This window comes from Alternaria atra, assembly GCF_907166805.1.
Source record: "Alternaria atra isolate CS162 genome assembly, contig: 25, whole genome shotgun sequence".
Classification (NCBI taxonomy): Eukaryota; Fungi; Ascomycota; class Dothideomycetes; order Pleosporales; family Pleosporaceae; genus Alternaria; species Alternaria atra.
The window spans coordinates 3,267,954-3,283,701 of record NW_025091323.1 but is presented as its reverse complement, the minus strand read 5'-3'; the positions used below and the strand labels follow the sequence as shown (position 1 = coordinate 3,283,701).

The window sequence follows — 15,748 nt, the reverse complement described above, 5'->3', positions numbered from 1 at the left end:
GTAGTCGACAGGTACATATGGCAACCAGCTTGGAGGTATCAAGCTCAAAAGGCCAAACAGTTTGTCACGCGAGTCAGTAGCGGCGCGATGTCGAAATCGTTCCAGGACGTCCATCGGAGGCTGTGGTGCGTCTCCACTGAGTCTGGGGGTTGCATGTAGCAGTAGCCATTCGTTTATCAAATTTAGAAGCAACATGCTAGTGTTGTGATAGCAGTGGAGGTGCTTGAACATCATTGACTTGCACATGTCGTGGATGAGTGCTCCTGGGATGAAATGGCGCCCATAGTAAACAAGAACATCTTTTGCACACATAAACTCTTGTACAGTCCACACTCGACTCAGCCATGGAGGATCGAGCAACGTACACAAGTAACCTTGGAGCTTCCGGGAGTCCAACCCCATCCCATCGACATTCAATCCAGGCTCCATGGAACTCGAGGAGTGCGGACTCTCGTCACTTGCTAGCTGACGAATAGCTTCCATAGCGAGCTCGCATCCTTCGAAGTGGTCGCCGAGATAAGCCAGCACGCGCTCCGCCTGCCTGTAAATCTGGCCCATCAGTGTGACCTGAGCAGCTCTTTCATCGAGATCTTCCTGATTGATGACAAGTGCGTCTACCCATAGTATACGCGGTCGATCTGGTAGGCGCAAGCTACGCAAGACCGATTGTAGGCTTTTCGTTATTGATACATGCTCTTCGAACAGGGCAATGGAGATATGACCAAGATCTTCCAATGGCCCCCATACGTACGATACAGCTTCATATTTTGGATCGTCGTCAAGTGACGCAACGCTGAGCGCACAACGCAACTCAGCCTCATCGTTGCCAGGAAACAAATGCAGAAGTCGTATCTCTTTATTCGATTCAACTAGCGGCTTGTACGTCGTCCATCGAAAGCTGCAACGTTCGAAAAGTGTTGATTGAAACCATCCAGTAAATTTTGAGATGAAGTGACTGACGAGGCTCTGTTGTGAAGGCCAAACGTAGTAGGACAGACGAGACAGGTGCTTCCAGACCGCCTGCACGGCTCTATGGACAAGAATGCTCATTTGCGCATACAAAGCGCATTTTTATATGTGTCGAACTGTTATGGATGGACCGGTACATATGTGGTCGCACGATCAATGAGGCTTGGTGTCTTGAGTGTAGCCTCGGGCACGTCGAAGATGCACGAGCGGGGCTACCTAGACAACTAGACCAATCCAGGCGTAACTATCAGCATCACTTAATGATACGAGCTTTCCCGATTATGTACAGAAACTCTCGTTTTCCTACCCTCTGAACCTGTTTTTCTAAGCGAGCCTCGTAAAGCGTGCGCATTAACGTACAAACCACCACCTGACTACAACCTATTCTCTAGTCCACATAGTGGTAGGTTGCTTTCGCCACGCTGCAAGACTCGCAAGGAGAGCCACACCACTGACGACAGAGCAAACGACAAGAGTCTCGTTGAATGCATCCGTGTATGCTTGGCGAATGGCCAAGACTTTCTCTGGCGAGAGAGTCCGTATAGACCCGGCAAGTGACTCCAATTGCGCAGCACTGACAACCATCGGATCCAGCAGCTGCTGACGTTGTTTGACACCCAGGATAGCTGTTGATGCAGCGATACCGATGCTTCCTCCTAGCACGCGCACCTGAGCCATGACGCCTTGCGCGACACTTCGATCGCGCAGCTCAGCCTCAAGAATAGCAAGCAAAGTTGAGTTACTAACTGTTAAGCCAAACCCAAAGCCGAGGAAAACCTGTAACCCATAGGCTCGAGCTTGTGGGGCCACAGTATTGTCTAGTGTGGACAGAGATGCTGTTCCAACCAGCATAAGGGCAGCTCCAATGACGTTGATAGCAAACGTGTTGTTCTTCTTACTCGAAGCCGCACCAGCGATAGTCGTCCCAACAGCAGAAGCACCAAGCATTGGTAGTAGAGCTATACCTGACGCAATAGCACTTTTCCCGTTAACCACCTGGAACCGCGTTGGCAGCGAATATACGATGAAGAAATAAGGAAACCCTGTCAACATCGTTGCTGTGACTGCAGACATGTAGACTCTGTTTTTAGCTAGTCGCATTGGGAAGAGTGCGCCTATTGTGTCCGGCCAACGCCTTGCAACGAACCATTCCCAGGCGAAAAGTGCGACGAAGCACAGCACTCCAACGACTAGCGGGGCGACAAAGAGGGCAGACTTCCAGATGGAACTGTCCAGAAGGACGTGGATTCCGGCTTGCTGGAAAGCAATCACGAAAGGCACTGAAGAGGCAATCAAGAGAAGGAAACCTAGAATATCGATCTGCTTAAATCCGCGGCGCTGAAAGCCTCGGATTTGAGTCTTGTCGGGCCACACAGTGATGAAAAGTATTAACGGGATGATGCCAACGGGAGCGTTTAACCAGAAAATCCATCGCCAGGTCGTGTAGTTGGTTATGACACCACCTAGTACAGGACCCAAGATGCCGGATATCGCGATAATGGCTCCTGCCAAAGCGCCAATCATCCGAGACATACGCGGCGAGGCAGTCTCAGTAAGGACGACGAAGCCCACTGAATACAGGCCCGAGCCGCCCACTCCCTGTAGCGCACGCATAGCTATGAGCTGGTCGAGATTCTGAGCAAAGCCACAGCCGAGTGAGAAAGCCAGGAAGATCACAAAGGCGGCGACGTAGGCATTGCGACGACCAACCACGTCTGAAAGGCTTGCGAAGATGGCAGTACAGCCAACGTACGCAAGGGTGTAGGACAAGGCGATCCAGTTGGCCTTGGATAGGGAGTGGAATTCGACCCCGATGGTGTAGATGGCAGTTGCGATAATCGATGTGTCCAGGAACGATAGGAATAGGCCGATGCAAATACTGGGCGATGAAGCGTCAGCTCAAAGGCCATAATATACAGTTCTGGTGACTTTACCTGCTATATAACGACACGAGTTTCCATGTTGCAATGCTAGGCGCTGTAGTAGGCCCTACTATAGTGGTACCAGACTCAGTGTTCGTCCGAGCCTGCTCGTCGTCACCAATAGCGATGCTGACTGGGGTCAAGGTAGTTTGGGCACTGGAAGCTTTCTCGATATCCATATTTGGGCTGTGTGGGTAGCTCGCGCTGAATTCGTTATGGTTGAAGTGGTCGTGTGGGCCAAATGCTCTTTCCCATACATTTCTTGATATGAAGAAAGCCTCCAAATGACTAGACACAGCCACAGACAAGAATCAACCATAGGATCCCTAGTAATCCTGTAGCCTTTAAGGCTTTCACTTCAGAGAGTCTCCTTCTTGTTTCGTCATTGCGGCGCAGTAGTGGAAGGATCCTGTGCGGCGTTGCAGCAATTGATCTGCTGGGTCTGAGATGCATGGACTATCATTACGGCCGTAGCTGGACTCAAAAAAGCATTTGTGTCGTTTAGACACCTCCCCGCGGCTGGAAACGCCAAGACCGGGCGTACGCCTTGCATCCAACATTATCCATGTGTGTCCCTTACTGGCCTACCAACGTCGCACAGCTTATACGTTAGCAACCTTGGGATCTCGTCAGCGCGCCAGTATTCGCTGGGTGGTCAGACAGGTGGCATATCTGCTTGTCGGTCTTGGGTCGCTGCGAGTGACTTTGCGGGGTAACGATGATGTTGATTCGTTGCTCGGTATCCGAAAGATGTTCGATATGAAAGTACGCGCACTGGCGGCCCGTAAGCCATAACCTCGCTAAAACGGCCTGGAAATTCCAATATCATGTATGTTGTATTTGTCAACGCTCTTGTTCTCGCCTCCACTTCAGATATGGGATGAGCTCCTTGTCCATCGGTACAACTCTTTTCCATTCAGGCTCAACATCATCCGTAGGCTCGATCCCTCTCAACCGGTCGCGACAGAAAATGCGATAACTATCCAGTGCATACGCGCCCATACCTGGCAGATGCGCGATCTCCCAGCCTTCTCTTCCGTCATCAGGCCCTAGGATTTCCCCAGGCTTGACATCGACACCGCAACCACGATTTGGGTAATGTAACTTCCTGTACCTTCGTTCCCTACACGGAGGAGCAGAGAGCCAGGTCTTCGCTAGTGCTATAAGGCGTGCTGCTCGAATACGGTGAAGGCCTATCGGTTGTAGCATCGTGGTTAGATCCTCGAGAGATGCGGTAGAGAGCTCATTTGGTGAAGGGTAGGCTGTGAGTATCTTAAATAGAACTGGGCGTGCCATCCGGCCATGAGTTTGGTTCCATAAGATCACTTGGACTACTAATGCATATAGGCTGTCGCATATACGCTCCTGAATGAGGCCATACTTTGCAGGCTGAAGCTTGAACGGGAGGTTTGGCGGTTCTATTATGACTTCCGGGTGGTCTTCGGTATCTATCCGGGTGGATGTCCTTGCTGGAGTTTTGCGCGCCTTAGGCGCGACCTTAGTCTTTCGCTTCTCTTGTTGAGCGCAGGCTGTTGTTCGGCGGCTTCGCAAAGTGACTGGCATAATTAAGCGTTCGATATAATCGTCGTGTAGAGATTACTGAGCAAATTCCAATGTGCGTCTCAACCAGCGCACTGCTGCCAGGTTCCTATACGGAAAGCTTGCAGCCAGTTCCATGACGCTAATGGGAAGTCGATGATGTAACGCGTTATTGAAACGCGCCATCAAGACAGACGATCCTATCCGGCTAGAACCCAGAGCATGCTTCTAGGAAGAGTGTTTCAAATGATTCGAGATCTACTGTCGAAAATGAAACATAGCTTCCCCAACCGAAAACGAGGCTCCTCTGACATAACCCTCGATGTTCGATGCCGCCCCACCCATTCCCGATCCACTCGGCAAGAACCCGGCAACAGTCTTACAAACCTCTATTCAATGTTGCATTCCACAACCCTAACAACAGACAAACATGTCGTTCGACTTAGACGATGATGACACGCTCATATCGAGTCCACGCATCGATAGATATGAAGGCGAAGATACCAGTCCCACCACCGACCGCGAATTGAAAGCTTGGTATGCTTATCCAATTGCGGCCGAAGTCTTCGCTGTGGTCGCAGTAGGTACGTCATAGCCCATTCCTTCACCTAACCCACCACACATGTTATTTATTACTCTATACTCACGAATATTAAGGGGCCTTCCTCCCCGTCATCCTCGAGCAGCTCGCGCGAGAAAATGGCGTTTTCTTCTCCGATCATTCCAAACCGTGTGTTGATCATTCCGCATCCGGAAGACTCCGGATACGCGACGATGCAGGCCAGAAAGCTGGAGGGGGAGACTCTGAGCAATGCATGGTAAGGTACCTGGGGAGAGACATGTCGACGAGCAGTTTTGCCATGTATACTTTCTCTACGGCTGTGTTGCTCCAGGCTGTAGTCTTGATATGTTTTAGTTCCTTCGCCGATCACGGTAAGTAACATCGTCTATAGTGTTCAATAATTTGACAACGACTGACAACATTTCAAGGCCCATACCGCAAGAAGATGCTCATGTTCACATCATACATGGGCGCCCTGGCAAGCTGTCTGTTCATCTTCATCTCCCCATCACTTTACTACCTGGCTCCAGTCCTAGTACTTGTTGGAGTTTCAAGTCTAGGCTGTTCATTTGTCCTGCTAAACGCTTTCTTACCACTACTCGTCGCCAACCATCCAGACAACAACACAGCCGGGAAATCGCTTTCGTCCGACTCAGCCTCAGACGTCGAGCTAGAATCCCTAAACCCCATCAACGGACCTTCTTCGTCTGCCCACCACCATTTCGATCCGGATCGATTGAAGCGAGATCTAGAACGAAGCGCGCAAATCTCAAGTAAAGGCGTGGGGTATGGTTACATGTCCGCTGTTTTCGTCCAGGTAGTGGCCATTTTGATCATCTACCTTTTCAGCAAAACCAGCCTTTCGAAAACCTCTCCTAGTCTCTCCATTCGGGTAATCCTCTTCATGGTCGGCTTGTGGTGGGCCATCTTCTCCATCCCGACGCTATTGTGGCTACGTCCGAGACCAGGTCCACCATTACCCACACAGGATAACCAGGGTTTTGCCGGAAGGAAGTCATCATCAAGGCTGAGAACGTTCTTGTTCTACACGTCCTTCTCTTTACGTAGCTTCTACAGGACACTTAAGAGAGCGATCAAATTACGACAGACGCTACTTTTTCTGATATCATGGTTCCTGCTGTCAGATGCTGTGGCAACGATATCCGGGACTGCTGTTCTCTTCGCACGTACGGAGTTGCATATGGGCACCATCGCTATCGCGCTGCTCTCCATAACATCCATCGGATCTGGCATCGTAGGCGCATTTGCATGGCCTCGTGTACAGCGGCACTATGGTCTACAGCCCAAGACTGTACTACTGTGTTGTGTAGCGGGCATGGAAATCATCCCTTTGTACGGGTTACTCGGGTTCATCCCTGCGTTCAAGAGCTTGGGATTCATTGGTCTACAGAAAGCATGGGAGATTTATCCCATCGCTGTCATCCATGGGATAGTCATGGGTGGAATATCGTCGTATGCGCGATCGGTCTACGCTCCCTTGATACCCGAGGGCAGTGAGGCCGCGTTCTTTGCGCTATATGCTGTTACAGACAAGGGTAGCAGTGCGTTTGGGCCAGCTCTTGTAGGTTGGATTGTTGATCAGGCGGGTACAATACGCCCGGCTTTCATCTTCCTGTCGGTCCTGGTACTCCTGCCTGCACCATTGTTGTGGCGTTTAGATGTAGAGAAGGGGAGGGACGATGCGCGTGCCATGGCAGACGGAGATATGAAGGGACGGGGGATGTACGAGAGAGTTCGTGAAGAATAATGAGCCGACGATCAGAGTCGGTGGGTATGATATTCATGTTCGTAGATGATAGTACGCCGCCCAATGCTGTAAACGCCAAACCAACGATATGCCTCAAACTCTTCCTTCCATCTTCGGCCGCTTGCTATCCCGGTCGTGGTCATCCCCAAATCTCTTCCTCTCACCAAGTGGCTTTGCATTTGCACCTGAAGGGCCCTCTCTGTCCCGATCTCTTCCACCATAAGCATCAGGCCTAAACCTCTCATCGACACCGAAGTCGCCCTTGTCTCTTCGCGGCCGGTCATCACCGAAGTCACCCCATTTGCCCGTGTCTTCGGTCTTCATGTCCCTGTACCGTGTCCGACCTTTCTTTCCCAGTTTTGTCATGTCCCTGATTTGCATATACTCGGGCAGGATCTCTCGATTGGTCTCGTCTTCAAATCGCGCGTTCATGAGGTTCCTTCGATCCACGCCCAGCTCCTTGAGCTCATCCGTGAAAAAGGCGCCCTTGTGGAAGTACTTCTGCATGTACTGCATTTGACCGCGATCGCCCTTTTCTTCCTGCTGTTTCTCGATGAAAGCGCGATCTTCGGCATCGCGTTCGGCGGCCGATAGGTTTCGGCGGCGCTCGATCTCTGCGCGCTCAGCTTCGGCTTCTTCGATCGCGAGACGTTCGCGCTTGATGCGCTTGAGCTCGCGCAGCTTCCATGCGGCATACTCGGCGTCGGGATCGACACCGTCAGTGTCATCGATGGCGTTGATGTCGGCCTCTTCGACGTCATCATCCCAGTCTTTCTTGCCCGCTGCCTTCTCTGCTATGCGCTGCTCGACCTGCTCTTGAACGAGTGCCCTGTTCTGCTCCTGCCGCCGCGCCTCTTCTTCTGCTGCTATATCCTCTGCTGATTTGACGGGTGCCACTTTATTCCGCTCGTTCTTCTTTAGAAATACTGGTCGCAGCAGTTTCTTCGGTGCCTCTTCTTCGCTACTTGATTCTTCCTCCTCTGAAGATTCTTCCTCACTGCCGCTTCCACTCTCGCTTTCACTGCCATCTCCGCCGTCTTCATCCTCGCTCTCTGTCTCGAACTCGTCTTCTATCGCTTTGCGCTCCGCCTCGGATTTCTGCCGCGATGCAAGTTTCGATTTGAGCGCTGACTTGGGAAACGAGGATGCGATTGGCGCGGGCTTTGGTTTTGCGAAAGGTTTTGGCTTTGGCTGTTCCTCTTCCGATTCTGATTCCGAGCTCGAGCGTTCTTCTTCGGGTTCAGGCGCTCTTGGTTTGCCGGCGAACTGGCGCGTTCGCACGGGTTGCGCGGTGAGCTTTTTGGACTTTGGTGGCGGCATGGTGACGATTTTCGGAATTGAAATGATGTATAGAGGAAGTGCGCAAACTTGGGGTGAATCGTGAACGCGCTGCCGCGGCTCTTGCAAGCGGCTTGGCGCGCGTAGGGCTGTACGAAAGCCCTTGTATCATCCGCGTGAATATCTAAATACTACCTTACTCGACTTCTGGACAACGACCAGATAGTTATTGAGATCAAATACAGGAATAATAATTGCGAGGGTGCAAACTCCAGAATGACCAACTTGGGTATTACCGATCGCAGAAATGTCAATCGCGGCAATCTCGATTGACGAACATTCATCTTAACCGCACATGTTGCCTATATTCCGAAAACCGATACATGGGGCTCTCCAGAAACATGCCCACAGTATTTGCAGATTACAAGCTTATCCGGGTCTGCATATGTAGCACAATGCAAGAAGAGAGTGTGTTCCGGCAAATAAATTGTTGAGCAAGCTCCCAATTAAACTCACATGCAGCTGGCTCTACCAAGTGCCTGCTATAAAGGAAAGTATTGACTGTCCTGTTCTAAATGTTACTAATAAAACTTGTCGAGGCCTTGATCTTCACAAGATGCGATCAGCGAGCGCACGCAAGCGCACCTCGGTGAGAACAATACGCTTATTCGGTGAGAAGAGAATGGCCCCAATCTCGACTAATATGTGCTTGTTAGCATGCGAATGGTATCACAGGCTATATAGTATCCAATGTCTGAAGCTAGGCCTATGCTGCAAGGACAGCCGAAACCAACATCAATACTTCTGTGCAAAGTCGGATGCTTTCGTGACGATGAGCGGGCGCTCATGTTTGTTGGCCATTTCTCTCAAGGCATGGGGATGGATCGCATCGCTTCGTCATATTGCGGAGAGTTAAACAGATGGTATAAAGTGATTTTGCTTTGATTTTGGTTATCTACCCTATGAGGGTTTCTGCTATTCTGGTTCAGTAGTGCTTGGCACAGGGCGATTCCTGGTAACCCAAGCCAAGGCACTCTCGCCATCCTTGAAACGCCAATCATAACAAAGCCCGTCCTAGGGAGACCTAGAGTGTCGACCAGGCAGAATATTATATGTACAATAACGCCTATAGATGCAGTGGCAATGTAAAGAAAGTGATGATCAAATCTATTGACCGACAAAATGCGCACTGAAAGAACCACCCAATGCAATGCACGCTCGAACGCAGCAAATATCGTGTCCTCTGGACTAATGATGGGCAATAAATCTAAGCCCAGAAAGTTCATAAAGTTGTTACATGAAAGTAAGCGGTAGCCGATTACCGGAAGATGGGTTGTTGGGGAACGGGAAGTTGGTTAAACTGATTCGTCTCGGGCCATGCACTACGGTCCATGTACGGCAGGAGGCCAGAGCGGCGATCAGTCATAGGTCGGCCCAAAGGCTGATATTGCATCTGATCGTATCCGATGTTCCTCGCTGGATTATGGATCGAGGTCGAAGGCGGAGGCACAAGTAGTGTCTGCACACTGCGGACTGGTCGATAAGGAGACTGGCGCTGGTTAAGGAAATGCGATGGCGACAATTGTCTCGAACCTGTTGCCGGATAATTGCCCACGGGTGAGGACCCAGCTGACTGGGGATATGGACTAATCTGTCGGGACTGATCGGTAGAAGGTGTGTAATTGTGGGTATAAGGAGGGGGGCCTGATGAAGTTGGTGTGTTATTCGGTTGCTGCCACTGGACTGGTGGAGGGTAGACCATGGCCATGGATCGTCCACCAGGGACTGGTAAGGGAAGGTCGGACCAGTTCTTCAACTGGGTAGGTGGCATCTGCTGGGGTGGAGGTATCGAGAGACTTGGCAGAGGGGGGAGTCGGTTTACAGATGGTGGTGGCTCGAATGACCTATTGATAGGCGTCTGCAACGTTGGGATCAAAGGTGCATTGCTGTAAGGACCAGGTGCAAATCCATGGGCCTGTCGCTTCATTGGGGGCTCGATGCTGTAATCAGCACTGCGTTTGCGCTGAATGGGACCTAGCTCCGGAAGAGCGCCAATAGGAGAAACAGTGGCGGACGTGGCCTGTGGTTGCAAAAGAGGGGTATTGGAAAATGACATGTGGGTTGGAGAGTACATCATCGAAGTCGGTGGAGACGTTTGCTGCTGGGTCGGTGGTGACGGAGCATAGCTTTGTGGTAGGCCGAGCACGTTCTGGGGACCGACTGGGCTTACAGCACCGGAGGCTGGAATTTTGGATGCTCGATCGAAAAAGGTGCCAAATTTGCCCAGAATGCCGTGCCACTCATTCCACTTCTCCTTTGATGTGAACAGGCTGTATCGCATGTTGCTAAGGAATTCGACCTCCATGATGTGTACCTCTTGCACCGAAATACCCGAGACCTCGGCCCATGTTTTGTTCGTGTATGTGTTGTCATCGAGGAATTTGTTACCGAGCATAAGGGCGACCGTCAGTAGGCGGTATTCGCTACCAGGCTTCCCCTTGACCGTGGGGTTGGCCAGCTTCAACCTGTAGATGAAAAGCAATGCCAAAAGAATGACGTTCTGAGCAACCTGCGTAGTCGTCAAGATAGTTGCTACCCATTTCCGGAATCCAGTCGTGGGATGTGCGTCGGGGACGAGAGGTTGCATGGGCTGACGTGGCGAGGCAGTCTCGAGTACCTGCTTGAGCGTTGTGGAGCTTTCGAACCAGAAGAGACATGTCACCTGAAAAGTCAGTTTCAGAATGTGGGCTGAAAGTATGTATAGTTACCTCTGCTGCTAGCTGAGGAAGGCCCTCTTGTGGTGTGCTGATAGTTGGTGGTATCTTGAGATTTGGCGATATCGAATACTTCTTCCTTGGTGTTTGAGCCATCTCTTGTGCTTGTGGTTGTTGCCTTGGCGGACTGGGACTTCTTGGTGCTGCCACTGATCTGGAGTTGCCAATAGCAGGCAACTGGTAGCCGTACTGATGCCCAGCACCCTGGTTTGGCGGTAGCGAGACTACCCTCACTGCTGAGCCCGGGAGGTCCGGGGGTGTGAGAGGAGCTCTTGGGGCTGTCCGTAGCGGGTCGTGCTCATAGTTGTTGGAGATGCTTGGGTAGGGAAGGTGCATCGTGGAGTCGAGCTTGGAGGAGCTGCGAGGTGCCGTGGCATACAGGTTGAAGGGAGGCTCCCGGGGCAGGGCGTGAGGCATTGGGCGAGGGAGCTGTAGCTCGAGCATAGGGACGGCAGGAGACGACGTGGAGAAGATGAGGTGAGGTAAGGTGACGTTTAGGCGGCGACGTCAACGGCAACAGGCGGTCATGTCCGGGCAGCTATTGTTTGCACGCTACTATCTTCACTCAACCTTGGTTTGGAAGGATGGTGTTGACGACTTGCACGTATAGATGAGGAGCAAGAGCAAGAGCAAGACGAGCTAGGCCAATCAACGCCAGGCAGAATCCGGGACACGGCAACGACGCTTGCAGCTAGACTTGTAGGAGGAGAGGGTTTGGCAGAGGAGGGTGCAGAGGGACACAATAAAGAGACGTCAGGCCCGGTGAGCGTCCTCTGCGAGCGGTGCTATGCCGGGAGTGGCTTGGTGTTGGGTGGGTAGTGGTGGTAGTAGTTAGTGATTGATTGTGTGTGATTGTAGGGAGGCGGATTGTCGGGGCCCGCACGCTGGCATGGCAGACATGGCTTGGGGCCGTTGGATTTGAATAAAACATAGGTAATTCACACACACGGAGTCGTGAAGGCTCGGAAGGTTCCAGGCAGGAGCGAGCAGGGTAGGAGGAACGCCCCAAGAGGCTGATCCAGGACCCAGAAGGAGAAGCCGCGCTCTGACATCAACCGCGCCTGGAATGAGCTAGGGGCGCACGGCCGCCAGCACAAAGCAACCGCGACCGGGGGTTCGCCGCGAGGACAGGAGCGACCGACACTGCTAGCAGCCAAGCCGCGCGGGCTAATTACTACTACAACAAGTACAGCACGAGCGACGTGAAGAATCAATCCCTGCGCCAAACCACCCCAGCACCAGCTGCGCCGCGCGATACAGCCTCAGCACTCCCGACCCGTCTGATTGGCGCCCCCCCCATTCGCAGGCGATGCATGGTGCGCGTCCAGAGGGGCTTCAGCCATCATTCACCCCACCACACACGACCTTCCCAGTGCACACTGCGACAGTGGGACACCATCCGGCCACAGACGAAGAAACGATAGCGCTGGTGGGCCTCATCAACCACCTGCAGCCTACATGGTAGGCCTGCTGCCTCCCCGGAGCGCTGCCGTCTCAGACACGACGACTGATCAGACATTGTGAGATCCCTTACGCATCGCGGCCACCTGCACCAGCCAAGGCGGAGCATACACCACGAATGAAGACTGCCGTCTGCCACATTCAAACTTTGCCAGCAGCAAGAATTGCCGTAAGCGGCAGCCATCCATGTATAATCACCCTCCATCAGCGCCAGGCGGTCTGGAAGGGCACTTTACGCGTGCAGCGTCCCGCCCATGCCGTGTTTGACTACCTGCTTGCCGCCCTCAGGCATCTAAAAAGCATACAGTAACGCTGATGCAAGCGCAAGCATAGCGAACTGGCTGGACTACCAGACGACGGCGCTGTGCTGCCAGACGAGGAAGCGACACGAACCAGTCGCCCAGCCAGCCCGCCCTAGCCAAATCGCCGTCTTACCTTTCCCTAAGCATGCTCTATATCCGAGCCCGAACCCTGTCCACCGTGAAGCTCCCCATGCTGAAGTTTGAGCGAGTGCTGCTGATCTTCAATCCTCTTTTTTTTTCGCAGATGATTTTGCTTCGTGACTTCCAATCATGTGGATCCTGACCGCTGCAGCCCTCGGTTCCGATGCTTCCGGCGAATGGCAAGTATGATGCACCCCCGACGCTAGACGAACTGTTGTTATTGAGGCCGGCCAGCCAGGTGTTGCGTGCAATCCAAGTTGAGGCAATCTGCACTGCAGAACCGCTATTTGCAACGCCCCTGACGAAACACGAATTGGGGTATTGCGCGCGCCTCAGTTGCTGCATTCTGCATTCCATCACCTTGCCCGTCAATCAGGCCGGCCATGGGTGCTGCTCGGGCATGCGGCTTGCTTGGGGCATTCACTTGTCCCGGATGCCTATGTTGCAACTCTTGCAAATCTTGCAAACCACATCCAGTTCCAAGGTTGCGATTGCTGACCCGTCCAACTAGCACCGGCGTCGTGAAGCATGGTTGCTTATCGAGTCGCTTGCTTGGCCAGCAGCGCTAACCGTGAAACCGTGACGGAAATATGGCCAGTGAAGCAAGGGATACGCAGGCCGTAATCTATCGATAGCGCTGAGCAGAGTCTGTGCCGCCGGTGATCCTGCTTCGCAATGCAATGAGGTTGTTGTTGGAACGGTGGAGCTTAGCAGAGCGAGCGCCGTCATACGTACATGTGCAGGGGTGCCCGTCGCGCTTTCCTCGGTCCGTCACTCACTGCAAAAACAGAGCTGCCCACGTAATCAGCTCTACACAACACATGGATGGCAAACGCTTGCAACCACCAAAGCATGGATGCATTCCAGATGCTTGTTAGTCCTCCTCCACCACCCGTAAAACTATAGCATCGGTACGATGTCGGTGTGAGGGGCGACATCTCAAACACGCCCCTTCGCTCCATGCCAACGGGAGGCTCGGGATGCCTGGACATCTCGGCTGGCGATTCGCTGATACGCGTGATACGACCGCCCATGGTCGTCCACCGCGCTGCAATAGTCATGGCTCTATTCAAACTAACTTCGCCGCTGTGCATCATCGCCTGCAGTGCCAGTACCTTCGTACATGTTCAATAGCGATCCCGTCTGACCGAGCGTCTTGACCGTCGTGTGGAGATTGATGGTGACTATTTTGGCGCAGAAAGGGCAATAGCTCCTTCCACGGTTGGCTGGGGGGCGTGGTACGGAGGGGACGGACGATACTCGGCACCGCTTTCCTCACCAGTACACGAATATACGAGCCCCAACGACTCGTTTCCGTCTGGCCCAGTCTATACCATGAACGGCACATCTATTAGCTCCGTCATGGCGCGCTGAGACGTACCGCGCTTCCACGACGCGTACATTACACCATGCATCTATCGTCGATTGACTCCATCGTCTGCCTTCAACAATCGACCCTGCCGGGCAGCAGCTCCATGGATGTGCGTTTAGTGCATTTCATCATGTGCAGCAACCTAGCCACAAGACGTTTGCGAAAACCACTCAGCCGAGACCATCGTATATGGTTGGCGCCAGCGATGAGCACGCAAGCCCTTGGCCGGCGCGCGATATGGGTGGATTTTTCACCGTCCTCTTACGACACTGTGTCTAAAAACGTTCGCCATCGAGAAGTGCGATGCATCTTGGCTACGGCTGTTTAATTCCGCTCTGCCACTGCTGTCTTAGCGGCCCAGCTGCAAAAGCAGAACGCGATAGACGCACACACTGCAACAAGTCTCATGCCGACTCAGGATCTTGTACTTCTTTGCCACACGAGTCGCTGGGTCGAGTTTAGCCTTTTTGCACGGCTTGCGGCGTCCTCAGATCCATATCCAGTTCCCCGCTCTATGGCGCTGAAAGAAGTAGGTCAGACGGTTCCCGACGAATGAGCAATGCGCAACCCCACGCTCTAGAGCGAGTACGCCCTAATCATTCAGCGACCCAACCTCAAGGCCTCCATACCCAGTATGATGGATCCCTTTACTATGCTTAGATGTGATCCTTTGCGCAGTGTATCAAGGTATAGTGTGACGCAACCACATTGCACTTGGGCTGCAAGACCGCTCGTCTAATAGTATTACAGCATACTAACCAGCCAAGCCATAACGCGGGAGGATAGGCTTCATCTAAGGGGTACCGATACTTGCTACTTCTCACCGGAGATTGAATGTGAATATGTACAAGGGCATTGGTACCGATCCACGAGGTCATGCTAGCCTGCCCGATGCACAGCTGACCCGTATCATCTATCCCGCGGCTGACACTGTCATGGAGGACGACAAGTCCCGTATGCGTTACGCCACAAGCTTCATTAGCACACTAGCGAAGCCACTCACGCGTCAGTCAGCCAACCAACTTTGTGTGACCAAGTTGCACCTTGTTATTATACCCCATGCGTACCAAGTATCATGCATGAGGCTCCATCTATTTGCGCCAAAGACAATGCTCCCGACGTCGGTAAACCCTTCGCTATTTTTTCCAAATACAATACATCCTGTTAGCCTGCCAAGTTCAGATTCTTCTTTACTTTATTGCCGGGCGAGACTCCTTGAAGGGCTACACAACAAACGACTTGCAATTCGTTGGTTGCCTAGCGCTCGATCCGAACAATGATGTTCCAGCTTGGACACCTGGCGGTGCTTTCGACGCGCGCGGCGAGTCATCGTGCCACCATCATGCAACAACCAACAAAGACGACCGGCTAACATCACTCCACACCTCCTCCGGTGCTCAGAAGCAACTCTGGATTGTCGTTCGAGGGGCCGATTGCAGCTAACCTAGCTAGACAACACAAATGCACCCTGTGTACAGACGTTGCACCTGCCGGAACAGACTCAGGCCGCGCTCGCCCCTCTGGGAGCCGCAGTACATCGCTCAGCACATCCGGTTCAGCTGTATGAGGACAGCGACGCATCACTCTCTCACCTGAACGCGAGACAGCCTTCGCACCACGTGTATGTCACCAAACGGATCAGGGTACGTTGGCTTGCGCC

At 52.6% G+C, this 15,748-nt stretch overlaps 4 protein-coding genes across 4 annotated transcripts; 1 reads left to right on the top strand and 3 right to left on the bottom strand.

Annotated features, from left to right (window-relative positions):
- Positions 1 to 1,350: 1,350 nt before the first annotated feature.
- On the bottom strand, positions 1,351 to 3,070 carry ALTATR162_LOCUS6153 (uncharacterized protein; the record flags this gene model as incomplete). The annotated part of the gene is made up of 2 exons (XM_043313774.1): positions 1,351 to 2,848; positions 2,904 to 3,070. 2 exons carry the CDS (start codon positions 3,068 to 3,070, stop codon positions 1,351 to 1,353), a joined length of 1,665 nt encoding a protein of 554 aa, XP_043169709.1.
- Positions 3,071 to 4,860: 1,790 nt separating this feature from the next.
- ALTATR162_LOCUS6152 (uncharacterized protein) lies at positions 4,861 to 6,760 on the top strand (the record flags this gene model as incomplete). The annotated part of the gene is made up of 3 exons (XM_043313773.1): positions 4,861 to 5,014; positions 5,088 to 5,363; positions 5,421 to 6,760. The coding sequence occupies 3 exons, from the start codon at positions 4,861 to 4,863 to the stop codon at positions 6,758 to 6,760; spliced, it is 1,770 nt and encodes a 589-aa protein (XP_043169708.1).
- Positions 6,761 to 6,853: 93 nt separating this feature from the next.
- Positions 6,854 to 8,080, bottom strand: ALTATR162_LOCUS6151 (uncharacterized protein; the record flags this gene model as incomplete). The annotated part of the gene is made up of 1 exon (XM_043313772.1): positions 6,854 to 8,080. The coding sequence occupies one exon, from the start codon at positions 8,078 to 8,080 to the stop codon at positions 6,854 to 6,856; it is 1,227 nt and encodes a 408-aa protein (XP_043169707.1).
- Positions 8,081 to 9,356: 1,276 nt separating this feature from the next.
- On the bottom strand, positions 9,357 to 11,148 carry ALTATR162_LOCUS6150 (uncharacterized protein; the record flags this gene model as incomplete). The annotated part of the gene is made up of 2 exons (XM_043313771.1): positions 9,357 to 10,760; positions 10,807 to 11,148. The coding sequence occupies 2 exons, from the start codon at positions 11,146 to 11,148 to the stop codon at positions 9,357 to 9,359; spliced, it is 1,746 nt and encodes a 581-aa protein (XP_043169706.1).
- Between the last annotated feature and the right edge of the window lie 4,600 nt (positions 11,149 to 15,748).